Source organism: Kogia breviceps, chromosome 10, assembly GCF_026419965.1.
Source record: "Kogia breviceps isolate mKogBre1 chromosome 10, mKogBre1 haplotype 1, whole genome shotgun sequence".
NCBI classification, from domain to species: Eukaryota; Metazoa; Chordata; class Mammalia; order Artiodactyla; family Physeteridae; genus Kogia; species Kogia breviceps.
The window spans coordinates 75,406,998-75,433,955 of NC_081319.1; the positions used below are offsets into that span (position 1 = coordinate 75,406,998).

The 26,958-nt window shown below is 52.7% G+C and overlaps 1 protein-coding gene across 1 annotated transcript in view; it reads right to left on the bottom strand.

Annotated features, from left to right (window-relative positions):
• The window catches only part of C10H6orf132 (chromosome 10 C6orf132 homolog), a 28,038-nt gene extending 11,335 nt beyond the window's left edge, over positions 1-16,703 (bottom strand). Inside the window, exons 1-2 of the mRNA XM_059075642.2 lie at positions 16,328-16,703; positions 6,132-6,238 (exon numbers count right to left, since the gene is read on the bottom strand). Coding sequence (XP_058931625.1) covers positions 6,132-6,238; positions 16,328-16,472 — 252 coding nt within the window. The 5' untranslated portion in view covers positions 16,473-16,703. The remainder of the gene's footprint in view (positions 1-6,131; positions 6,239-16,327) is intronic.
• Positions 16,704-26,958: the final 10,255 nt, after the last annotated feature.

The following is a 26,958-nucleotide window of genomic DNA, read 5'->3' on the forward strand; positions in this document are numbered from 1 at the left end:
CAAAGACAGAATCGGACACAAGGTCAGTGGTCAGGAAGTGTGCCCCTCTCTCGCCTTTTGAGGCTCAGTTTTCTCATCTGTAAGATGGGGTTGATCCCACCTCCCTTAGGTTTGTTGTGACACCCCACACCTAAAGAGATCCTGCAGAGAAGCACTCAAGGAAGGGCATTTCCCCGGGCTCCTGGCCCTCAGGCCCTAACAAGGCTCAGTAGGTGAGCGGTGGCCTGAGTCCATGGACACTCTGCCTGGGCACAGCTCCTGGGATATGTCTGCCCGGCTGGACCTGAAGAGATACATGGGTGCTTCCCCGTAGTCAGGGTCAGGTAGCTAGGAATCTCCTACTGCCCTTTCAACCACAGACATTTCAGAGTTGAAGAGAAGGAGGAAGGAAAGAAGGAAGGAGGAAGGGAGGAAAGCATTCACTATTCAGGATGAGGTTGTCTCCCCCTTAATGTTACAGGGGGTCAGAGCCCATTGCTAGCCCCTTGCTGCACCACCAAGGGCTCAGGGGACAGCCTTACCCCACCCATGGGCCCAGCCCTGCCCCCTTGGCCTCCCTGGGCCTGGGACACACACATCCTCATGCCTGGGATTCCTCAGAACCCAGGCAACCCTCAAGGGTGGGTCACCAGGGGCTTGGCCAATGGGCCACACACGGTTGACCTTGGACACAGGCCAGCTCGATGCCTTAGTGACACATTGTGGAATGCAAACTTCCTCACCAGATTCCTCCAGTAGCCTGGCTGGGGCACCTCAGGGTGAGGTGTGGAGCTGCAGGGGGTGAGGGAGATGACCCTGAGTCAGAGTCAGAGCCAGGCACGGCTGGGGACACTGCTATAGGCTGGGGGAGCAGGGGGACAGGCCCCCAGAGTGAGAGGCACAGGAAACCCCTCCAGGCACCCAACGTCCCCAGCTGGGTGAAGCCCAGCCAGTTAGTTGTTTCCTGGCTTTGCAGGGCAGCGTGAGGGTACAGAGTGTGTTCCCCACACAGCAGCTTCTCTGAAGCTGGGAACCAGTGAGCATTAAAAAAAAGAGCCCCATTACTTCCCTGCCCTGCCCTCCACCCTCTGCCACAGCTCATACCCCCTTGAAGCTGGGGAACAGAGAATTCCACCAACGAGGCCGTCTTCCTCTAGACCAGCCTGCCATCCCAGAATTGCTCTTAGACCCTCGTTTCAGGGTCCTGCCCTAGACTCTGAGCTACAGAGGGCCCTGCTCTGGTTTCCTTTAGGGCAAGGAGTCCATGGGATCAAAGGGACATGCCCTAAGACCCCACAACACCCCGTTCTTGACCCTGCTCCAGGCACCAAGGTCCCTAGAATCTCCCATTTAAATGGCCCTGAGCCCATTTCTAGAGCTTCTTTCCCAGTCAGTCCTTCTGAGGACAGCCCAAGCTGGGGGTGCACATCCCTGAGCCCAAGGGGTGGCCATGTGTGGACAAGGATGAGGGTGTGGGTGGAGCTTTGGAGGTTCAGGCTGAGACCTCCACCGTGGAGGAGGAGCCAGGTGGGCAGAGGCGGCGGGGGTGGCTACGGTGGGGAGAGGGTGCTCCATGCGTACACTGGCCGCAAGCTTCTGACACCCACCCCCCAGGAACACATGGAGCTTCCCCCACCTGAGAGCCCTCCCAGCTAACGTCAGCCACGCGAATCACTCGAAAGCCAATAAGGACTGCCCTTCCCAGCTCACCCTAAGGAGCTCAAACCCCAACCCCAAAGGGAGCCTGGGCCTTGAGTTCAGAGGTGAGCTCCCACAGCGGGGGATGGAGTGGAAAAGTGGGAAGGAGAAATCTGGCTGACTCGGGCTGCATCTTTGCGTTTCACAGAGGGCAGGGTCCAGAACAGTCAGGCTTCCTGCCCGGAACCCAGGCTGACACCTCCCAAGGCACTGCCAGGCCTGCCTGACTCAGAGGGTGGGGTGACCCAGGGAGCTCTCACCGCCTGGGGCAGCCCAGGGGACCTGTCCAGCCAGTTTCCCCATATTTGCCACGTTGGCATTTAATTTTTAATTCCTCATATGCATCGCCCTGGAGATGGCTGGTTTCAGACTACGGTAGGCCAAGAGGCAGCCCCAGAGAAAAGTACAACCTTCCTCCCACCAGTTGTTCCACCAGCTCAGCTCTCAAAAGCTAGGGACAGGCTCTGGCTTGAGCTCTGGGCCAGGCTCCCCCTTGAAGGTAGAAGAAAGTGGGGAGAAAGGATCCTTCCCCGACTCAGCCCAGGCCCACGTGGTGTAGACAGGACTGGATTGAGAGGAGGACACCTGGGCTTGGGTCCTGTCTCCACCTCCATTGAGCTGTGTGTGGCCTGGGCAGGACCGTCCCCTCCCTGGGCCTCAGTTTTCTCATCCTATTGAACACTACGGTCCGCCCCTACCCCAGCTCTGAAGTTTGCGATTCTAATGCAGTTCCTCGGAGCTTGCAGAGCAGGAAGTAGGGTGGCCCTGGTGACTGAAGCGCGTCCTTTTCAGAGGGCCTGGAGTCTCTGGGGGGCTCCAGGGAGCTGACCCCACCTCCTGCCCCTCCGTTAGCAAGTTATTTTAACACAGAAAGTCACAGCTGAGGAGACCCTAGGGGACCATCCAGTATAACCCCCGCTGGTAGGTGAGGAGCCAGAGGCCCTGGGAGAGGAAGGGCTTGGCCCTCAGCCACCCTGCAGCCCAGTGGCAGAGCAGGCACTGGTACCAGTTACCTGAGGATCAATCCAGATCCCATCCCAGTCACTGAGGGATCCCAAGGTCCTCTTCATAATTGGCCTTTGGCTGCTGGCTGCCTGGAACAGTATTTCTTCGTTCTCTGCACTTTCACCTCAAACAGGGCAAGGAAGCTCCAGGAAGGGGCCAGAAGCATCTGCTGTGGCCCTTCTCCGCCTCATCTTGCCCTCCCCTCTCGCACCCGTCCCTCTGCGGGCTCCTGAGAGGTACTGACAGCGACAGTGCTCCCAGAAGACGGTCCGGCCCGGATGGCGCTCAAGAAAGAGCATGGGCCTGTCATGGGCATCGCCGCCTTGAGCCTCCCCTGCCCCAGGGTGGCCTGGCCTTGGAGGTGCCCCCTGAGTGTGGGAAGGGAGGAGAGGGAGGGGCAAGGTCCAGCTGGTTAGGACAGTGTCAGGCAGGGCTTGGTCTCGACCCAGCTCCCCACCCCTGCCCCAACTCGGTGGGGCTGGGGCCCAGGGTGTGCGCACGTGTGTCTGTGTGTGAACCCACAGTTCTGTCCTCCTGCCTCTCATTCTCCCGGCCTCCTGCCCCAGCTAGAAGAAAGCAAAGGACCCAGCCCAGAGCCTAAGGGAGAGGAGTCGGACTCCCCTCAACCCAGGAGCTGGTGATGAAGGATATTGGGGTTGCTTTGTATCTTACGACCTGAGTCAAGAGTAAAACATGTGCCCGGGATATGGGCCACCACGCCCAGGGTTCCTGAACTTAAGGTGCATCATAGGTGGGCTTCCAGGGGCCTGAGATCCCTCAGCTGGAACTGTAAGCAAAATTATATGCACGTGGCTCATAGCCTCATCATGCTCTCAAAGGGGTCTATGGCCCTACAGAGGCAAAAGCCCTGGTGCCCAGAAAGCCCTGGCTGCCAGGCAGGGGTTCAGAGAGGCAGACACGGGAGATGCAGGCAGTGCTGCGGGCTGGTGCTAGGAGGGAAGAATAAAAGCTTCTAGGCCGTGGGTGAAGGGGAAGGTAGGACGGCCTGAATAGAACTTGGACCCTGGAGCCTGGCTACAGATCCCAGCTCTGCCACTTATGAGCTGCCTGTCCTTAAGCAAGTTACTGCCCCGTCCTGTGCTTCAGTTTCTCTACCTGTAACATGGGGATTCACAACAGCATCTTCCCAAGAGGGTGGCTCCCATGACTCTGTTAACACATGCGAGGCACTTGGGATGGTGCCTGATGCACAGGAAGTGTCCCCCACATGTTAGCCACAATCTCATGGCCCTGCCACTGGCTAGGACCACACAAGCCACCCAGCCGGCACCGACGGCATGAAATGACCTTCCCTTTCTGGGTTCAGTTCCTGCCAATGTAAAGTGAGGCTGGTGTGGACCCGACAAGGCCCCTTTCAGTTGTGGGTTCACAGTGTGTTCATTTCCTCGTCCTCACCAGTGAGGGGCCGTGAGTTTGGTGGCGAGAAGCCCCGTCTCCCGGGACCGGGTCTGAGGCTTGCCCGGAAGGACTGCTCCCAAGCCAGTACCAGCCAGCAGTCCCTAACCCTGTGCAGCTCCCCCAGTCATGCTGGGCTTGGCCCTGACCAGATCCAAACCAGAGGACCCAAGCCAGAAGGGAGGAGAGCAGAAACGCAGGAACCTGCACTGATCACTGAAGGGGCCCAAAGTGGGTGGGTGGGTGGGAGCAGGTATACAGGATGCCAGCCCATCAGAAGAAACTCAGCTGTGCTGCATTAACCCTTTACTTGCTGGTGCAGATCTGAGGGAGGAGCCAGGACAGCAAGAGCCACTCAAGAGGAAACAGCCATTTACTTAAATATTTTAACAACCAGCAGCAGGCACTGGTGTGTCAGCCCTGGGCGCCCACCACTGTAATTCTGAGTATGTGGGCTGGGAGTAGGTGAAGGGAAAGAATCGAATTCACCTCCAGCGATAGAAAATCTCAAAATTATTTCATCTGCATGTATGGATGAGATAACCCCGTAACAGTTTTATGCATCTCTGGAAACAAAGTTAGGGGTGGACTCATTTGCTTTATACCTTTTTGTTGCTGGTGGCGTACTCTCTCTATTCGTCTGTGATGTCCGTGAATTGCTTTTGTAAGCAGAAAATAAGTTACTTAAAGTTGTATTCCCAGAGGTCTGTGTGCTCAGCCCTCCACACACAGGCCTTGGGGTTGCAGCAAGGAGACTGTAAGACTCAGTCCCTCTCACAAAGAATCTCGGGGTCTGGTTGGTGAGCTTGGACAACCCAGAAAAAATCGGTGATGGTGCAAGGGAGATGGTTGTGCTAGGCAGTGCTGGACAGAATCTGTGGGTGCCCCAGCCTGAGGCATGGGGTGCCGTGAGGTCTAACAGGCCCCTGAGAACTCAGACCAGGATTAGGTGCCTGGTCAGTCAAGGTATGGGATGCTGTGACCCCAGTGACTGTATTGTCTCAACCGGGACCCAGGTCTCACAGACAGTAGTGAACCTGGAATTTATGAGGCTGACAGTTTAGGCTCTAAATCTGGGCTGTCACATACTGTAGCCACTGGCCACAAGTGGCTATTGAGCCCTTGAAATGTTGCTAGTCAGAAGTGGGATGTGTGCTCTAAACATGGCACACCAAATTTTGAAAACTTAGTATGAAAGAAAGAATGTAAAATATCTCAGTAGTATTTTCTACATAGATTAAATGTTGAAATGATTATCTTTGGACTAATTTTACCTATTTCTTTTTCATGTAGCTACTAGAAATTATAAAATTACACATGAGGCTCACATTATACTTCTCTTGGATGGCGCTGGTCTAGGCTGTCCCTGAAAACCCAGTCACAGAGCAGTTGTTTTGAGTGTCTTTCCCTTTAGAGAACAAAAGCCCAACCACAGGCTCCAGAAGGGAGTTTTTGGTTTCTGGCAGTTTCAGATCCACAAACAAATCGGTCCCAAATGCCCTTCTCCCAAGGGTCACTGCTATTTGATCTTCAAGACAGTTCATGTGCCACCTCTTCCAGGAAGCTTTCCTTGATCATCGCCCTGTAGCTGGGGCCTATGTTCTAACAGTCTGTTTACTGATTCATCCCCTGCACTGGCAGGGAGTTCCTTGAGCAATGCTGGCTCAATCATCTCTGAATCCCAGCATCCAATGCAGGGCCTGGCACAGAGCAGTCAGCCATCGGTGATTGTGGAATATGAATCCTGCTGAGCTAGAGGTACCCACTGCTGCATTGCCTCTGCATGCAGCTTCCCCATAACCTCTCCTTAGATTTTGACTTGGAGGAGCTGACACCCCTAATCCCAGCCTTCCTGCCATGAGCCATGCCTCCTCCCAGTAGCCACCCTGGGTTGGCATCAGGAAGGAAGGGAATGGACAGAGGGTGAGGCTGATGACCACTCAGGCCAGGGCAGGTGGGGCTCCCTCCTCTATGGCAGCCCAGGTGGCCCATCCAGAGCAGACCCACAGACCTCAGGGCAGAACAGTACTCACCAGTGGAAGAAAGGTCAGCAGGGGCCGGACTCTTGGCCGAGCTTTCAGCGTGGCGGTTCCCGACTCACTCACTGTGTCAAATCGGTTGTCTCCATAATAGATCCCGTCTAGAGGAGACAAGTGAGGGGAGACCATGAGCTGGAGATCAAAGGCACAGGGGCCAATGGAGTTTAATCAGGAAAACTGAGTTTAATCAGGCCCCGCAGTGGCCCCTGCTAGACCCAGCCCAGCACCTCTCATATAACAAGATCCTACGGGTGGGGCGTGTGCTTTTGGGACCAAGTGAAGCAGGATTGGGAGGAACTCCAGGGGCGGTTTCTTGGGGTCTCCTGAGGCTTTCAGCTGCCAGCAATCCTCTCTCTCCTCATCCTCCCCATACAGGTCCTGAGCCTTCACTCCCACAACAAGTCCCTCCCTTTTGGGGCCCTGAGAGCTTGATCAAGGCCCCAGCTAAAGCTTATCTCTGAGAGAGGGAGGAAAACAAGCTGGTTTTTGGCTTGAGTGTTTGAATTTCTAATCTGGAACAACCAGAGCAGATTAGGCTGCCCAGTGGCCCAGCACCCACCTTCTGGACTCCTCTAACCCAAGATTTCTTTAGCTCCCAAACCATCAATGGTTGGGGGCATGGCTCCATCTGATGCGCCCTTGAGGATAGAGCAGAAATAGGACGGTAGGGTCCACACCTGACTTAGTACAAATCCCAGCTCTGCCACTGACTCGCCATGTGACTTAACCTCTCTGGGCCTCAGTTTTCCCATCTGTACAATGGGAACAATGACAGTGCCAGCAAATGTGGTCCCGTCCTCCGTAGGAAGACAATACAGGACCTTTCGCTTCCTCTAGTTGCTGGACCTGTGCTCTGGGCTGTTTCTACAGTAGTGGGAACTTTTGTAGAACATTTTCTCAACCGATCTCTCTCATGACTCTTAACACACATTGATGAGAATTTCACACACTGTCACCTCTGAGAGGCAGGGCTCACTGTGGACCTCCTACTACATGGTCCATGGCAAAGGAGGGCTTTCTCCATTTACTGGGCCGAGGGACTTCCTCTTCCTCTATAGCCAGAGGGGAAAGAGAAGAAAGATCAAAATTCCAACTAACCAGAATACTACTGACTGGAACATTGGATGAATGGTAGTTACTTTGCCTCTTGCACATGACTTTAGGAGAAAAGTGCAAGAGTTTTTTTTTTGGTTGTTTTGTCTTGTTTTTGCAGTACGCGGGCCTCTCAATGTTGTGGCCTCTCCCGTCGTGGAGCACAGGCTCCGGACTTGCAGGCTCAGCGGCCATGGCTCACAGGCCCAGCTGCTCCACGGCACGTGGGATCCTCCTGGACCGGGACACGAACCCGTGTCCCCTGCATCGGCAGGCGGACTCTCAGCCACTGCGCCACCAGGGAAGTCCAGTGCAAGAGTTTAAAGATTCCCACATAGAGGGCCTTGACTGTGACATGGAGGCTCCAGGGAACACCCCAGAAACGGGACACAAAGTCCTTTATGTGCTGCTCTACCTGGCAGAAAGTCGGCTAGCACATTCCAGATTCTCCACCTCTCAAAGGGGCCAAAATGGCGAGTTTTCCCCATGTCCCCGGAAAATCTAGTTCCCAGCGCTGCCCCGTCCCGTCCCGTACACTCTAGGCAAACACGATTCCTCAGTGGTGGCTGCCAGGCTCCATGCCTAAGGCTGGAGACCAAGATGCCAGAGGGTGGGTGGGGAGGGAGAGGGGGGTTGTAAGAGTGCAGATTTGGCACAGTCAGAAACAAGAAAAGTAGAAATAACTGGACACCCCCAACAGCTACCACTAAAACCCACCCAATTCTCACTGGCTTCTAAGCATCTGTGTGTTGACACCAGGATTTCCTGGGACATTCTCTAGACAGTGCTGTTTTGATCACCAAGACGTTATACTGGGGGTGGGGTGGGGACTAACACAGGCATGCTTCCAAGCAGACCTTCCCTCTCATTATTTTATTTGATCTCTGCACCAGTGTTGGGGTCTAGGGAGCATCCTTTCTGCAGCTGAGTTACCACAATATGAATCGTTACTCTTATTGTGTGCCTAGGAGTTTTAGAAGCAAGCAATCTGGCAGGTTGATCACTATAACAGCAGTAATAATATAAGACTAGGTAGAATTTATTGAACACTTGTAATGGGCCAGGCACCCTTCTAAGCATCTTATACATTATTCATTCATCTACTTCTCAAAATAGCCCCTTGCAATTGGTATGATCACCATCCCCGTTTTACAGATGAGAAAACTGAGGCACAGAGAGAGATCTAATAACTTGCCCAAAGCCTCAGAGTAAGTGGTGAAGCCGGGGTCTCTGCTCCAGGGCTGACCTCTGAACCACTATACTGTACACACTGCTCTCAAAGTGGAGAATCCTGATCCTGCCATTTATAGGATGTGGATGGGAGGATGGGGATGTGAGGGGCAGGGGTGCTATTGGAGGGTATGGGAGGCTTGGCTGAAGCCAAGAAGCAGCGCTGGGGAGGGGTGGGAGGTGAAGCAGCTTGCCCAAGGCCCACACGGGTTAGGGCAGAGCCAGATCTGAGCCGGGGCCATCCGACCCTCTCATGCACCCACTCTACACAACTCACGGATTCCATGACTCAGCCCTGATTCTGAACCACTGTTGTCTCAGTTGGTTTGTGGTTGTTTTGAGCAGGGGAGCCCTTTCTAAGAATACGATTGTTCTCTGGAATACCTGTGGATGGCGAGCAGCTGTGGTAGAGACAGAAGTGGAAGGCCTGGGTGGCTCCCTCCTCCCAAGGGGGCAGCTCTTGGAAATGCAATTTGATTTCCCCATTCTAAGAGGTGTGGCTGGGAGTCAGGGAAGGAAATGTGATGAGAGAAGCAGGGTCAAAGTGGTATGATGTGAGAAAGACTCGGCTGGCCACTGCCGTCTTTGAAGATGGAAGGGGCCACGAGCCAGGGAGTGCAGGCAGCCTCTAGAAGCTGGGAAAGGCGAGAAAACATTCTTCCCTAGAACCTCCAGAAAAGAACACAGTGTTGCTGACACTTTCATTTTAGCCCAGTGAGATCAGTGTCAGACTTCTGAACTACAGAACTGTAAGATAATAAATGTATGTTATTTCAAGGAAAAAAAAAGAGATGTGTCTAGAACCTGACCGACTTTCTGTGGGCCCCTCATACCTGGGCTCAGTTCCCAGCTGGTCAAGGCACACCAGCAGGTGAGGCAAGTGTGGCCACTACCACAAGCGGGGTCCCCCAAGAGTTTAAGGTCAGGGCTGGGGCTTTCGGAGCCTCACAGTCAAGGTCTAAAACTAAACAGAAAGACAATAGAGTCCAACCTTGGGGATTTTCCTGTGGAAGTAAATGAATGCTGCTAGGATCAGTGTCAGGGATACTAGAATGGGCCTTTCTGGGAAGCAGCCCCCTCCTCAACTGAAGAGATTAAAGGAGGGCCTCTTGAAGAAGGAATGGACAATGAGGAGGTGAAGCCGGAGACAGACAGGAGGCTGGACAACTGTACCCGTGGTGGGGAAGCCACTGGGAGGTAGGTGGCCCTTTGCCCTCTTGTCAGGGAGAGCTCTGAGTCTGGACCCTTGGGGCTGCCCTCTTTGCCGATGGGGAGACTGAGGCCCAGAACGGATGGGGCTGGTCCAAGGTCTCAGAGCAGTGGTGGTGGTGCCAGGGCTCAAATGGGGTCCCCAACTTGCAGTGCTGGGCTCCAGGCACAAATAATGGGGTGCTTTACACATGGAGCGTGGCTTACTGCCTCTCCCCGAACAGGCTGACCTGGTTCTCTCAGTCTGGGGCAGGGTGTGTATCTCTCTGTGTGTGTGTGTGTGTGTGTGTGTGTGTGTGTGTGTATGTGTGTGTGTTAAGTGGAGGGGGGAGCAGCTAGCTTTAGGGGAGCTGAGGGCTGGGCACAAGTGGCTGCCTCACTTCCAGCCCTTCCTTTCTCCTTCTCCCCAAAAGGAGGAACCTCTCATTGGGTCTTTGGCATTCGTTTACTTACAAAGGTCAGGGTTGAAAGCCTGATAAAATGCTCTTCTTCCCCCAGCCCAAAAGCTGCCCATGGATCTCCATGGAGGCTGAGCTCTGGGACAGTTATTTAGCTTTTTCCCCAGATCCTACACAGGTCCAAACTACAGAGGAAACGAATGATAAAAATGTAACTGTCTGACACCTCATGCGCCATATTACGAGCTGGGCACCATTCTAAGTGCTCTTTACATCCCCCTTCACAAACCTGTGCGGGACTTCCCTGGTGGCGCAGTGGTTAAGAATCCGCCTGCCAATGCAGGAGACACAGGTTCGAGCCATGGTCCGGGAAGATCCCACATGCCGCGGAGCAACTAAGCCCATGAGCCACAACTACTGAACCTGTGCTCTAGAGACCACGAGCCACAACTACTGAGCCCACACGCCGCATTTACTGAAGCCCACATGCTCTAGAGCCCGTGCTCCGCAACAGGCCACCACAATGAGAAGCCCGCGCACAGTAACAAAGACCTAACGCAGCCAATAAATAAATAAATAAAATTGTTTTAAAAAAAACCTGTGCAGGAGGTACTCTTATTATCCTCATTTGGCAGATGAGGAAACTGAGGCTCAGAGAGGTTAAGTCCCCTGCCCAAGGTCCCACAGCTGATGAGTAAAAGGGGCCAGGATTCAAGCCCAGGCAACCTGACTCTAGAATCCAATTCTCTCTGGTCACAGCCAGGAGAGCAAGGAAATCATACAGGGATTCAGCATCTCTTTCCTTGGTCTCCTGTTCTTCCAGAGTGAGACTGGAAAGTCGGTGAGGTCTAGAGGAGACAAATGCATCTCGGAATCAGATCTGGGGTCACACCCCAGCTCCTCCATGTAGCATCTGAGAACTCAGCCTGGGTTTCCCCACCTGTCAGATGGGGATCATTTTGGGAGAAGCTTCCCAAAATCAAGGGAGACAAAAAAGCTAGCAGAGGTGAGAGGAAAGCTGGGGTAACAGTGTGGGGCCCCAAACTGCCAGGAGCCCCCAGATGGCCCCAGGAGCGCTGGCCACAGGTCTCATCAAATTCCAGGTGCTTAAAAGCGGTGGTGTTCTAGCTTGGGAGAGTTTGCCACCTTGACCAGTGTAACCCAGAACCCCAAAACAGACCCTCACCTCAACCCCACTGAAGTGGGTTACCTGATCCTTGGCCACTAGGGGAAGCCCAGCCTTTCAGAGACGCAGCAGGGGGCCCCAGGTGACTGTAACCCACAAATGGCTGATGAGGCCCTTCTTTGCTAATTCACAGGGCCACATGACAGGAACCTGAAGAGGCTGGTCTGTCCAGCAGGTCAGCCCCAGCAGGTCTGACCTGGTGTGCTGGAGAGAGGCCTTTGTCCAAGCGCAGAGGGGACTCCGAAGGTGGCACTGGGCTGGGCTGGAGCCACAAAGTGCAGGGGGCGGGCACAACGGGAGGAGCCTTGGGGGCGGCGGGGAGTGCAGCAAATAGGCCCTCTGCTTTCAGGCTAGGACACGCTACCTGTAGACCTGCCGGACTTCACCTGGGAACTTCTTAAAGTATGTCTGAATCTGATCTTAACAAGGTCCCGGGTGACTGGATGTACTTTAATTTTTGAGCTGCCTTGAGCTGAAATGCCTTTGGGTCATTCAACCTATCTGAGCCTCTGAGTGTTTCCTCAATAGAGAAAACATCGTTTTTAGTATAGTGCCTGTTTCAATAAATAACTGATAATAATAATGATGATGTTATTAGTGTTATTAATTTATTGGCTGGGAGAGAAAGGGCACCCTGTAGCCAGTCTGCAGTGGTCAAGGGAGGGCCTGGCTTTCTGAGCTGAACTACAGGAACAAGAGGAGCTTATATAATGGGGCAGTAGAGAGGGTGTGTGGGTGGGTGGGTGTGAGTGTGTGTGTGGGTGCGTGTGGGTGTGGGTGTGTGTACTGAGCTGCAAGCAAACCACAGCACACCTCCAGGGGACGGGAGTAAACAAAAATCTCCTTCACACCTCTGCCACGCACAGGTCAGCTTTCCTTTCGGTAGGATGCTGCCAGCCTGTCCCTGGCCAGAAATATGTGCTCAGCCCCTGAGGTTCATGGCTTCCCACCTGTTAGCCTGGCCTGAGACACCAGGTCAGGGGACCCCAGGAGCAGGGAATACCAGAACCAGTAGCCACCTTAGGGAGCACTGGGGTTCTCCTGGATAAGGAGCTGGGACAGTCCCTATACATTTATTTAGAACTGCAAAACGTCCTCAGGGGAAAGAGAATGGCCCAGCTCCATCTGGGGAAGGAAACCCCAGGATTCTCAAATATTCCCATATAAAAGAATCACCCAGGAGCTGGTGAAAAGTCCAGAATCTGGGTCCTAGTCCAGTGATTCTGATTTCATGTACCCCAGGTGGGCCCCCTGGAATCTGCATTTTAGATAAGTGTTCTAGGTGGTTGGGAGGAAGGTGATTTACATTTTGGAGGAACAAGAAAGAAGGGCCCCCAGCAATCAGGGCGTCCTATTGGTGGGGTGGGGTGGTGGTAGATAAAGAAGCTTGGCTCAACTAATCCAAGAGGCAAGGGAGGAATCCTGAGTGACTGGCAGCCTTGTCTCAGGCTGCAAGTCCCTTATCGTGAGATTTGTAAAGATCCACATGTCTGCTTTCTCACGTACTTTAAAAGCAACTGTGCAGGGCTCCCCTGGTGGCACAGTGGTTGGGAGTCCGCCTGCCGATGCAGGGGATATGGGTTCGTGCCCCCATCCGGGAAGATCCCACATGCCGCGGAGCGGCTGGGCCCGTGAGCCATGGCCGCTGGGCCTGCGCGTCCGGAGCCTGTGCTCCACAGCAGGGGAGGCCACAGCAGTGAGAGGCCCACATAAAAAAAAAAAAAAAAGCAACTGTGCAGCCTTTTAAGACCCTTGTGTGGGCTCGCAGGAGGCTTAATTAGGATTGCAATCGCATTAAGTGAAGCCCTTCTAATAGTTACTGGATAAATGTTAGGGAAATCCTGTAAAGAAAAACTTAGCTGTCACCACCTTCACATGACTGTTTGCATTATACCTGCTGCACCCAGCCTCCCCTTGCGCAAACAGATTTTTACATGATTGTAGCCACAAAGCAAGTGGTTACTCCTTAATTCTCTTACACACTCCCACATTGATTCTTCCCCCTCCATCCTACCGGCTATTCTCCAAGGGCTGGATACCGCCAGCATCTCAGAGAATGTCACAGACTCAAGGACCCTATGACACTCTAATCCCAACCCCTTTGAGATCTTATCATGGCCTCTACAAGCCTCAGCTACAGGAACTGAAGCAGGAAGTGCTCAGAGTTGGAAATGCCCTAATAATAATAAATCATGGGATTGCCTGGTGGCGCAGTGGTTGAGAATCCACCTGCCGATGCAGGGGACACAGGTTCGTGCCCCGGTCCGGGAGGATCCCACATGCCACGGAGCGGCTGGGCCCATGAGCCATGGCCGCTGCGCCTGCACGTCCGGAGCCTGTGCTCCGCAACGGGAGAGGCCACAACAGTGAGAGGCCCGTGTACCGCAAAATAAATAAATAAATAAATAAATCATGCAGGAGTTGACAGATTTGTTCTGTAAAGGGCCAGCTAGTAAATATTTTTGGCTTTGTGAGCCATACTGTCTCTGCTGCTGTGACTCAACTCTGCCCTTAGTAGCATGAAAGCAACCACAGATGATATGCAAATGATGGGCATGGCTGGCTGTGTTCTAATAAAACTTTATTTACAAAAACAGGCCATGGACCATAATTTGCCAAGCCTGTTTTTCCTTTCCGTGTTTTTCCTTTTAATGCTCTTCAAAGCACTGCCATATACCAACCTCAAGCAGTCATTCTGTAAGCAGTCTGGACATCAGCCCCATTTAACAGAAGAAAAAAACTGGCCCAGAGAGTGGCTAGGCCCCCACTTATTGACAGAGGTGGACTCTAAAACAGGTCTGGGATCTTCATCACATCCCAGAATCCCCAACACTGGTCCTTCCCCTCCCCAACTCCAAGCACATGTCCTGTTCAGCAGGAAGACCTCTGCTACACCCACTGGCACCCTGAGGAACACCCCAGAAACACTGGAGAGCCATCCTGCTGGGTGCACATTGCTTCCCACCCCTCCATGTGGTGCAACCAGGCTGAGTCATATGGAGACCCAGCCCTGCCCTGGGGAACGGGAGGAGGTGCCTCCCTGGGCTCCAGCCCTGCTGGTGAAGGCAGCAGTTGGCTAGAGGTGACAGGGCACCATGCCTGCATTTCTCTCCTGGAGGGACTGAACCCCACCTGCAGTCTGTTCAATGCAGGCAAAAATGTAGAGAAGTATGTAAGGCAAAAATGTACAGAAGTGTGTAAGGCATTCCCCTTGGGGAAGGAGTTGGGGGAGTGAGGGGGGAGGTGTTCTCAAGCAGATGCCCCTCCAGTCAAATTCACTCTTGATTACCTTCCACAAAGTCCACTCTGCAAGCCAGCAAAGAGTGTGGTCTCTGGAGCCCCACTGCCTGGGTTCAAATATTGGCTGTGCCTCATGAGGGAAACTGCGGGGTAACGAAATGTCCCAAAACTGAATTGCACTGACGGTTACACAACTTGATAAGTCTACTAAAAAAATCCGTGAACTGTACACTTGAGAAAACCCTGGCTCCGTCATTTAAAGCTGTTTGATCTTGGGCATGTTACTTAACCTCGCTGTGCCTTGGTTGCCCCATCTGTCAAACAGGATCATAGGCTAGGATTTAACAAGTCAACAACACAAGCACTTTAGAACGGTACCTTGCACCTAAGAAGGGGTCAATAAATGTTTGGGACCCAGGCGAGGAGAGGCGTTTAGGCCTCACAGAGTTGTACTTGGCAGGACATGTGTGTTTGTTAAGTTCCTAAACCCTGCCTCCAAGCCACCCTGGCCCTCGTAGGCTTTGCTCCTGCTGGGTGCCCTTCCCTCTCAGCTCACATGCTAGTTCCAACCAGAGGTCATCTCTCTCTGTTCCTTTTGCACTTACTCTTTTATGGCAAAGACTCAGAAAGGGCTAAACAGCATTCGGTCAGCTCTGTTCATCAGCTGGTCTGAGATCCTTGGGCCAGAGAGAGGCAACGTCTTGTTTGCCCTGCTCCTGTCAGGGTGCCTTGTGTCCCAACTGTGACAACTTGGGTGCTGAAGTGAATCCAATAGCAGGGGTTGAGGCTGTAACATCCTCTGTGGGTCCCCACACAGTGGCCATAAAGGTCAGTGAAGGTAATGGGGTGACAATGAAGGCAGGTGAGGTAAAGCAGTGATGGGTGACCCTCCTTGGGCCCAGAAGCTCGGATCATACACAAGAAGTGAATTCCTGTCCCCATCCCCTGGGTTCCCCATCAGTTATATAGGATACAAACTGCAGAAAGATGCAGTGATAAGGTGACCCACAGGCAGAACCCAAAGGCAGGGTGGGCATGGTGTTTTCAGATGCCTGCAGACACACCACCCTGACTCAGGGGCCAGGGGCGGCTGGCAGTCAGGAGGGGCTTCCTCAGCCTCCCCTGTCGGGTCTGGGGCTTCTCCCTCCGAGCTCATAGGCAACCCGGGCCCCAGGTTGACCTGGCAAGAGCCTGTGACCCCAGTAAGTGACTTGGTGTCTGGCACAGGCTGGTATCCTGCTAGCAGTGGCTCCTGTGGATTTTTCCTGGGCCTCCCCAGGGCAGAGCCAAGTGTGTGGGCACGCAGATAAGCAGCTCCCTCTCTGCCTGTGACCCCGGGCCAGGAGAAGCGGGGCTGGGAACTGGGGGTGGGGGACAGAGGAAGCGGAAAGAGTGGGGGGTTGAAAGGACCACCCCCAAGTCCTAAGATCCAGGGGAACACTTTGTACTCAACCGTACTGCTGGGGGAAGGGTGAGGGAGGGCACTGCAAACCGCGGGAAGCCTTTCTGGCAACAATAACGCAAATATAATTTCCACAGAGGAGGGAAAATAAACACCTCGGAAGAGGGACTAAGATCGGATGCGGGGACCCCCCGCAAAGGTCTCCGACCTCGCTGTGGAGAGGGGCCCCTCTTTCCCTTTCCCAGAGACACCTCTCTCGCCGGAGGCTCCTGCCCGGCCAGCACACAGGTTCAAACGCGTTCCTTCCCCTCTGCGCTGCCGCGTCTCCCGCCTTGGAGGCCGCGGATCGCCCGGAGTCCCGGGAGGGAGGCCGCCCCCGGGGTGGGGGAACCACCCGGCAGCCCTGCGCCCTCCAGCTCCCGGGCACACTCACCGAAGCCCCGGGTCCCCTCCTCCGGGGCCTCCTGGGTGAAAATCCAGGGGGGGTTGGTGGCGTAGAGGGAGGTGGCGGGAGGGTTGGCGTGCTTCTTGCCGAAGAGTTTGCTGAAGGTGCCCTGCACCGTCGGGTTCTTTTTCATGCTGCCGCCGGCCGAGCAGGCGCCGGGGAGGACCGTCCCTCCGCCTCCTGCCCTGCTCCGGACTGGACTCCTCACCGTCTCCCCAGGGGCCTCTACCAGGCCATGCCCCGCGCCGTCCTCCCCGCCCGCGCACCGGGAGACAGGTGCTGCGGGCGCCGCAGCTCGCCGGGAAATGTGAGCTACCTGGACAGGTAAGAGGCTGCGGCTGCGACCCGGCCCCGCCCCGCGGCGGCCGCCGCCGCCTCCGCCCCGCCTGCCCGCCGCCCGACTCCCCCGGCCGCATTCCTGCCGCCTCCTTCCACAACTGGCCATTGTTGGCGGGGCCCGGTGGGTCCGGGACCTCGCCCAGCCCACGCCCAGCCGCGGAGACGACACGCCCCCTCCCCCGGGTCGCCTCCCGGCCCCCTTCCTCCACCCCTCGTCCCCCGGGGAAGGGAGGGAGCAGGCCAGTTCCCAGTTTCTCAGGAGGTGCGTGACCAGGTCGATCCGGAACTTCGGAAACAACTCTTGCGCCCAGCACTGGGGAAGTGGCTGGCCACAGCGCGCGCGCTGAAGGGTTCTAGGGGCCCTCAGAAATGTGGGCCAGGAATCTGCCATGCCTGTAAGGAAATGCCCGTAAGAAAAAAAGGTAAAAGCAATAAATAAAAAAAGTAAAAAAGCAAAAAACTAGTGTCCCGATCTGTCCCGATCTGATGACTAGGACGGAAAATATCCTCATTGACAGAGCTCCAAAGAGCATGTAGGATGACTAAATCTTGGCTTTTTTTGGCATTTTTTTAAACACCAAATTCCTTTTCTTTTTCTTTTTTCTGTGAAGCTAAGTGAGTATATATTTTTTAATTGAAATATAGTTGAGGGGCTTCCCTGGTGGCGCAGTGGTTGAGAGTCCGCCTGCCGATGCAGGGGACGCGGGTTCGTGCCCCAGTCCGGGAAGATCCCACATGCAGTGGAGCGGCTGGGCCCGTGAACCGTGGCCGCTGAGCCTGCGCGTCCGGAGCCTGTGCTCCGCAACGGGAGAGGCCACAACAGTGAGAGGCCCGCGTACCGCAAAAAAAAAAAAAAAGAAAAGAAATACAGTTGAATCACAACATTATATTAGTTTCAGGTGTACAACATAGTGATTTAATATTTTTATAGATTATATACCATTTAAAGTTATCATAAAATATTGACTCTATTCCCTGTGCTGCACAATATGTCCTTGTAGCTTATTTATTTTATACATAGTAGTTTGTGCCTCTTAATTCTCTACCCCTATTTTGTCCTTCTTTCCTTCCTTCTCCCCACCTCCACTAGTTTGTTCTCTATATCTGTGAGTCTGTTTCTCTTGTGTTATATTCATTCGGTTTATTTTTTAGATTCCACAAATAAGTGGTAGCATTCAGTATTTGCTTTCTCTGTCTGACTTACTTTAATAAGAATAAGACCCTCTAGGTCCATCCATGTTTTTGCAGATGGTAGGATTTCATTCTTTTTATGGCTGAGTAGTATTCCATTATGTGTGTGTGTGTGTGTGTGTGTGTGTGTGTGTGTTTGTGTATACACATTTATATGTATACATATAAATGAAATATCTTCTGTATCCATTCATCTGTTGATAGACATTTAGCTTGCCTCCACATCTTGGCTATTGTAAATAATGCTGCTGTGAACATTGGGGTGCATGTATCTTTTGAATTAGTTTTTTCATTTTCTTCGGATATATACCCAGGAGTGGAATTGCTGTATCATATAGTAGTTCTGTTTTTTTTTTTTTTAAGGACCCTCCATAGTCTGCACCAGTTTACATTCTGGTAAACCAACTGGCTGCACCAGTTTACATTCCCACCAATGGTGTACAAGGGGTCCCTTTCATCCTCTAAGTGGATGTAATTTCTAAAAACTCCAGGTGGGTCAAGCCCACAGAGGTTCAGTTCATTCTCCAGGGAGATGAGCTGTGAACTTTTAAGTTGCTTCAAGTTCTATACTAGCTAGGCTGGGGGTGGCTGTCCACCAGGGGAGGTCCCATCAGATGAGGACCCTGGAGACAGTATGAAAGATGCAGAGAGTAGGGGAGAGTCAGTCCAAGGGGTTAGATTTGGATGCTTTCTGGGCAGCAGGGATGGAAGGCAATCAAGTCACAGATAGAGTGTTTCCCCTGAGCTACCCAATCAGAACCCCCTCTGCATTTCTCCTCCTCTTTCTCCCAGACAGTTGAGGTGGCACTGCTCTTTGTACCAGATATTTTCCCTTCAACTTTTCATCTTGAAAAATCTGAAAGACTAGTAAAATGACCACCTGTACTCACACACACACACACACACACACACACACACACACACACACACACACCCCACATACACTTTTCATTTTCTTTTTACTGACAGTTGAAAGGTATGGATATCATGGCACATCTCCCCACACCCACCACTACTTCAGTATCCATTGCCTAAGAATAAGGACATTCTCCTAAATGACCTCAATACAGTTATCACACTCAAGAAATTTAATGTTGATACACTCTTAACATCTGAAATATACTCCACATTAAAAATTTCCCGGGGCTTCCCTGGTGGCGCAGTGGTTGAGAGTCCGCCTGCCGATGCAGGGCACGCGGGTTCGTGCCCCGGTCCGGGAGGATCCCACGTGCCGCGGAGCGGCTGGGCCCGTGAGCCATGGCCGCTGAGCCTGCGTGTCCGGAGCCTGTGCTCCGTAACGGGAGAGGCCATGACAGTGAGAGGCCCGCGTACCGCAAAAAAAAAAAAAAAAAAAAAAAATTTCCCAATTATCCTCCCAAGATGTCATTTTAGTTTTTGATTATTTTCCTGTCCACAGTCCACAGTTCACAAATTGCATTTGCTCATCATGTTCCTTTAATCTCTTAATTTAGGGCAGTCCCCTGCTTTTGTTTGTTTTTCATGACAGTAACATTTTTGAAAAGTCCCCCCAGTGTCAAGGGACAGGATGAGAAGGGCCCTCAAGGCTTGTGGCTGTGAGGTCATTGTTTTCCCACCAGGAAGGGAGGGACTGAGGAACAGATTGGGGACAGAGCATCTTTAAAAACACTCTTGTTGGGCTTCCCTGGTGGCGCAGTGGTTGAGAGTCCGCCTGCCGATGCAGGGGACACGGGTTCGTGCCCCGGTCCCGGAGGATCCCACGTGCCACGGAGCGGCTGGGCCCGTGAGCCATGGCCGCTGAGCCTGCACATCCGGAGCCTGTGCTGCGCGAAGGGTGAGGTCACAACAGTGAGGGGCCTGCGTACCACAAAACAAACAAACAAAAACTCTCGCGTTTCCCAAATGTTCTTGGTTGGTGACACGCCTGTGGTCAACCTTGTCCTACCCCACCCACTCCTGGGGCACTCCTGTTCATTCAAGGAGTATTTGTGGAGGCTGTCCCAGTTGCCTGGTGCCATGCTCAGGGTTTGTGATAACTGGGGATAGAAGAGAATTATAGAAGTCTTATTTCTACCATGGAGGATCTCGGGGTCTCATCAGGAAGCTGGGTTTACATGATTCAAGGTGGCAGACCATGATGACCAAGTACAGAACAGTGACTGCTGTCACTATTACATACACAACAGGAATTCAGAGGAGGGGAGGTCAGCGTGGGCTGGAGAAGCCCAGGAAGGCTTCTTGGAAGAATTGAGACGTGAGCTGGTCTGTGAAGGATGACCAAGATGTTAATAGAGACCAGAAGGAGCCCATTCTAGGGCATCCACACATACCCATATGATCTGTCCCCCCACGCCCCCATCTCCACATCATGGCTCCTCCCACTGTCCACACAGGAAGGGCACAAGGGGACCCCAGATGCCCCATCACACCCTGGACATCATCACAACCCAAGTGCTCTAGACATTCAGGCATGAGATAGGGGCTTCCTTCTAGGAGACCTCTGAGGTGCAAGGCCCCTCCCACCTTGGGTTGCTCCTGGGCTCTTACACCCTGAACCATCCCCAGCAGAGCCACCATCCAGTGGCTCCATTCATGTACAACTTCCACCATATCACTAATATTCTTGAGATCCGCTGTGTGCCCAGCTCTGGGCTGTGAAGGATCCATAGAAATCAAAGACACGGTTCCTGAGTTCAAGTTGCTTAAGTCTATTTGGGGAGACAGGGAGAGACACATGGAGAGATGAAGGGTGGGGAGGTAAATGATGAGGGGGAGACTAACAATGGAATTAACAGAGGTTCAGAAGAGAAGAAATCAGGGTGGGCTGGAGGATCAGGGCGGGGGGGGCATGTAGGAGGAGCAAAGACCTTTGCAGGGACTTAGGATGGTGAAGCTGGGAATTGGGGGATGGAAGGGAGGTCACAGCAAGGTTGGCCAGGGTGTGATGGGCTTAAAAAGGCCAGCTGGTAAAATCGGAAACAACCCAGGTTGTCCAGCTAACAATGACTGGTTAAATGAATTATGGCATATTCACACAATGGAATAATAATGCAACTCTAAAAATGAATGAGTCGGCAGACTGTGTCCAGTTAACTGTTGACAAAACCGCGTGTGTGTGTGTGTGTGTGTGTGTGTGTGTGTGTGTGTGTGTTACCATTTGGGGCAGGATAAGTATGATCATATTTGTTTGTATTGGCACAGATAAACTATGGAAAGGTACATAAGAAACTAGTAAAAGTAGTTACTGGGGGGGAAGTGGGGGGAACTGGGCAAATGGAGCGGGAGGGAGAATTTTCACTGAACACCTTTTCACAGTTTCTAATTTTCAAACCATGGTAAATATATTTGCTGTTTAAAAATTAAAGAAAAAAATAACTCAGCAGGAGAGTTTAGTCTAAAAGGGTGGACCACCACGAACCAGCAGCCTCTGCATCATCTGGAATCTTACTAGAAATGTAGGATCTCTGGCTCCATTCCAGAAGTTGGGCAACGTCTCTGGGTCTCCGCCTGTTCTTCTGTAAAACAGGCTATTAATTTAAGGCCATTATGAGATTCAGTGAGCTGTTGCATTAAGGTACCCAGCAGAGGATCTGAATTTTAACAAGACCCCCAGGTGATTCAAGAGCATGTTAAGGTTTGAGAAGCTCAGGCCTAGGGTCAGTGGTTACCAGGCAACGGAGCAGGCAAGGGTGACTGGTGGTAACAGCTGTGTATAAGGATCATCTAGCAGCTGGATGAAGGGCCAGGAGAAGGAGAAAGTGTAGGCTGAGGGGCTGAGAGAGGCTGCGTAATTGATCGGTTAATTGCTTAATCGGTTGGTATTGATTCAAGCAGGAGGGGATGTGGACACCCGTGCTGGTGGTAGAAACAAAGTAAAGTTGTCAGTTTGTGGGACATTTTGTAGGAAGAAAGGAAGGGCTTGGTAAACAGCTTACATATAGGGAAGTAGAAAAAACGACAACAGCAAGAACTCGGAGCCCGTTTCCTCATCTGTAACATGGGAGTAATAACAGTACCCCAGTCTGAGAGTTGTTAAGAAGATTAAATAAGATAAATGATGTGAAGTGCCAGCACAGGGCCTGGCACCCAGGGGCCACTCCTCAAGTGTTTGTTCATTTCTCCTTCTTCTGGTCCCCTTGCTTTTGGGGTTAGTTTTGGTTGGGGATGGAGGAAAGGGGGGAATGAGAGTGACCCATGAACACCAGAAGGGTTTGAGGCTGCTGAATCTGGACAGCAGGGCTCTCCCTGCCCTTACACCACCCATTTCACCCAGATTCCACTCCCATGTTGGTGCGTGAGGGGTGGGCAGTTTCTGGCAGCTTTGGAGGCTGAGTTCTCCGGAGCAGGCTTGGGGCCTGATTCTCGGTCCAGCTCAGTCCCCCAGACCATTGTAGCCCTGCTCCATCTAATGACAACACCTCACACCTGTTCCCCCAGGAAAAGAAACAGCCACATAACAGGCTCGCCTCGAAACAGCCAAAATCCCAATCCTGTAATTAAATCTCGGCTCAGCAATGACTTAGTCACCTCCAAGAGCCAACTTTACTGGCCGGTTCTGGAATGTGGGATGGGATGAAGGCCTGGCAGGTGCAGTCTCCCCAGAGACCCAGCCCGGCCTTTGTCAGAGCTCTGGTCTCTCCTCCAACAAAGCCAAACACTCCTGGCTGGGGGAGTGCACTCTGAGTGGGGGGAAGGCAGGCTGAGAGACCCTGAGAGTCACTTCATTCCCCGACCCAGGTCTCTGCGGCTAGCTCTGCAGGGGGCAAAAGTCAAAACTCCCGTCATGGGCTTCCCTGGTGGCGCAGTGGTTGAGAATCCGCCTGCCGATGCAGGGGTCACGGGCTCGTGCCCCGGTCCGGGAGGATCCCACATGCCGCGGAGCGGCTGGGCCCGTGAGCCATGGCCGCTGAGCCTGCGCGTCCGGAGCCTGTACTCCGCAACGGGAGAGGCCACAACAGTGAGAGGCCCGCATACCAAAACTCCCGTCATGCCAACTCCCACACGCCACTGAGCTGCAGCTCACCTCGTCCAGCCCCGTGTTCCAGGCTGGAGACACCTTCTACCAGACCAGCTCCTGAAACTGTTCCCTTCAGCCTACAGGACAGGGTGGGCTTCAATCCCCCCAAACTCGGCCTTCCTCTGGGCTGGGCAGGTGCCAGGAGATGTGATCAGGCTGAGAGAAAGTCTGGCTGGTGTGGAATCCTACATCCCCTGATCCAGGGGATCAGGGTCCTTCCCTGGTGCCTAAGAGTGTGAGGATCCAAGGTCCAGCCCTGGGTAGGGAGTGGTGTGTTAGGGGGTGCTGGGGAGAGACTCATTTCCCTTTGTAACCATGGGCTCTGTGGATGGGACCATGGCATAGTGGGAAAGACCCTTGCTGGGGAGTAGGTTTGAACCCTGGCTGTGCTGTTTAGCAAGGGTGTGACCTCGGCTGAATTACCACCTCCCTCTCTGAGCCTCAGTTTGTTCATCTGTAAAACAGAGGCTGCTAATGTAGGTTTTTATGAGATTCAACGAGATAAAGGGTTAAGATACCCAGCAGAGAGTCTTGACTCATGGTGATTACTTAGTACCTACATGCTCCTGCCCCGGTTCCCTACCCTGACTTTGGGCATGGAGTTGCTAAACAGAGAATAGCAAAGACAGAACAGAGGCCCTGAGAGTCTGCACAAGAGCAGTACCAATTCTACAAAGAACCTCAAGAAGGGAAATTGCACTGGGGCCCAGGAGACAGAGTGGGACAGGTGTCTACAAGGTTACCTCGAAGGCCAGACAAAAACATCCCATTGTAAAATACATCCCACCATCTGAAATCATGTGGCTATGTTAAAAAAAAAAAAAGATTGTTAAGTACAAAAGCAAAAAACAAAATTTCATGTAAATTGTGACTACAGGTAGATAAAGTGTGTTTGTGAATGGCCAGGGGTTAGCAGGAAACAAGACCGTGGAGATGGCTCAGGGGGCATGCCAGGACTACATGTGGGATTTTTACTTTTCAGTAATGTGCTCTGTTGGTAGATCATTTGTTTTAACTTAAAATTCTACAAATAATAAAGAACATAATTTAGCGCAGAATACATTTTCTTTTTTAAAAGAACACTGGATGGGGGTGGTGGTGGTGTGTGGAGATGTGGAGTCTAGAGACTCTTCTGCCCCTAACCTCCTGTGAGACCATGGAGCCTCCCTGAGCCTCAGTCTCTCCATCTGTAAAATGGGATGGCAGGCTCCAATACTCAGGTGTGGTTTCTCATCTTGTTAAAGTGCTCACTGGCTTGCAGAGCAGAGGCAGAACAGCATATGAGGCTGTCTGGCCCTCCTGTACAGGGGGTCTCTGAGGAAAGCGAGGTGAGCACTGGGATACAGGAAGCATTTCCTGGGCATGGCTGTCTCCTCTGCACCAGTCCTGTGCTCTGGTGTGGGAGGTCTAGCCTTCAAGATCGGTCCCTACCCTCTAGGAATCAGCACAGCCCCGCATCACTTCTCACTTGTTCTGGAGACCAACACTTGAACGGGGACTTTGAGCCCTGGGTGCGTTTCCATGCGACCTCTCCTGGGTCCAGCTTGTCTCTGTGTTTGTGTGTGTGTGTCTCTCTCTCTCTCCCTGAGACCTGGAAGGATCAGGGAGAACTGCCATTCACTGAGCATCTTTTCTGTGTCAGACACGGGGGCCGAATGGATTACGTGCATTAAGCCACTACCATCAAGTCAGCCCTGCAAGGAAGGGACAATACACCCATTTTATGGATGGAGAAAAGAAGATTTCAAATGACATCTACTCATACTCTATGACCAGTCAATTCTGTCTTAGGAGTAGGCCCCAATGAAACCATCACCCTGGTCCATAAGGGGACATGGATGTGATGTCATTGCAGTGCTGTTTGTGGGAATGGGGAATTGGAGACACCTGGGTGGAGAAGGGGTACACAGCACTTGGAAGCAAGTAACTAGATGCTCGTATAGCAACGCAGATGGATCTTAAAAAACAGAATGTAGCGATCAAAGTAAACAACAGAATGAGATCTAAAACACACAAAACCACTTACGTAAATGAACACTACTTGCACACAAAACAACAATATGTATTTTGCAAACACGTATGAACAAGAAGATACTCATCAAGCACATTTGAATGGTTGCCTCTGGTGGGGGTGGGTGGAGAGCATGGCTGGAGACTGGAGATAAAGTGGGAAAATTAATACAACAAGAGAGGAGGACTTCATGGACCAATGGTGATAATGCAACATGAAGTGAGCTGTAGGAATAATTCAGCCACCTGTACTTGAAGTCTAACAAAGGAAACTCAAGTAAGGATCAGAGAGGTTAAATAATTTGTCCAAATCACACAGCAGGTAAGGAGTAGAGAGGATGTTTAAATAAACAGGCTACCTCTAAGTAGCCTGCAAGGTAGTAGCAGGACCCTGAAAGCCACATGCCTGCACCTCAACAGCAGAGGTGTATGTGTGTGGCAAGGGGTGGGGGTGGTCTCTGGATCTTCCTGGGCTCCACAAGTCATCCCTGAGTCTCACTAGCTCTCCCCATCCTTCCCAAACACCCACTGAGCGCTGTGGGGTACAGATCACAGTCCTTACCTTCCAGGAATTTTGATGAGGAATAAAAGGAGCTCACGCTGGGAGTGTGGCAGAGAAGTCAGAAAGGGTGGGCTTCCAGGAGACGGGACTGATTCAGTGTTATCTGGGGCTTAGAAATGATAATAACAATATAACTCAGCACTTACCATGCAGCAGGCCCTGCTCCAAGCTCCCGTTCCCTCTTCCCCACCCTCTCCCAAGCAAGATATCATCTGCCCAGAGCCTTGGAGATCCCTGAACAGAGGCTCCGGCAGGGCTGCTCCTCCTCCCCTTCCTCCGTGGCTGCCTCCTCTCCTGGCCTCTCCCAGCCTCCTCAGAAATTAGAGGTCATTACCATCAGGGCTCACACCTGATGGTCATTACCTCAGCTCTCACAATCTGAGCAGAGCACACAAGTCATCCACACCTCAACCCCCAATCTGCCTGTGGACCCCAAAGTCTACGCCGTGGCCCACAGTCAGTGCTGACACAGTTCCAGGAAGGAAACAAGTCCTGGGCCCAGCCCAAGCCAGTGGGCTGAGGGCAGGAAGTCACCAGCTTGCTTTGCCTCTGCCACCCTGGGCCTCCGCCTTTCCTCCCCCACTGACCCAGGGAGGAGCCCAGGGCACTCCTACATGTGGCATTTCTGACACATTCCTGGAAGGTGCCCACCAAGTCTGGTGTTGGGGAGACGGGACCCTAAGGAGGTGTGGGGGGGGGAGGGGTCAGGTTTTGAAGATGGGGAGAGGACAGCCCATTCAGCACCTACCCCTCAAAGCAATTACCCACGCAAACATAATAAAAGCTAATAGTTACTGAATGCTCCCTCTGTGCCAGGTCCTAAGTGTTTTGCCCAACTCTGTTAGTTAGGGACCTTTAGCCCAACCATTTTACAGATGAGCAAACAGAAGTACAGAGAGGTCAATTACATGCTCAATGTCACACAACTGGTAAAATGGTAGAGCCAGGATTCAAGCTCAGAAAGCCTGGCTCCTGGGCCTGCAATCCCATCCTCTTTACCACAACAACCCCCCATCAGTCCGCTCATTGACCATCTGACCATCCACTCAGCCACGGCCACCCCACCCAGCCACCTGTCTACTCACCTATCCATCCATCCCTTCATCTCCTAACCCCCTGTTTGAAGTGGTCCAGGAAAGGGGACAGCAAATATTGAATACAAAGGCTTAGAGAGGAAAGAGCAGGGCATTCAAAAAGCTATTTATTTAGGCTGCACCAGGTCTTAGTTGTGGCACGTGGGATCTTCATTGCGGCACGTGGGATCTTCAGTTGCCATGCAGGATCTTCTGGTTGCAGCATGTGAACTCTTAGTTGCGGCATGCATGCGGGATCTAGTTCCCCCACTAGGGATGGAACCTGGGCCCCCTGCCTTGGGAGCACAGACTCTTACCCACTGGACCACCAGGGAAGTCCCAGGGCATGTTTAAGAAAGTAGCTACTGCATAGAGTGAGGGAAAAGATAGCAAGAGATGAGACTAAGAAGGTGACCAGGGCTCAAACCAGGAGGGTCTGCCCACCCAC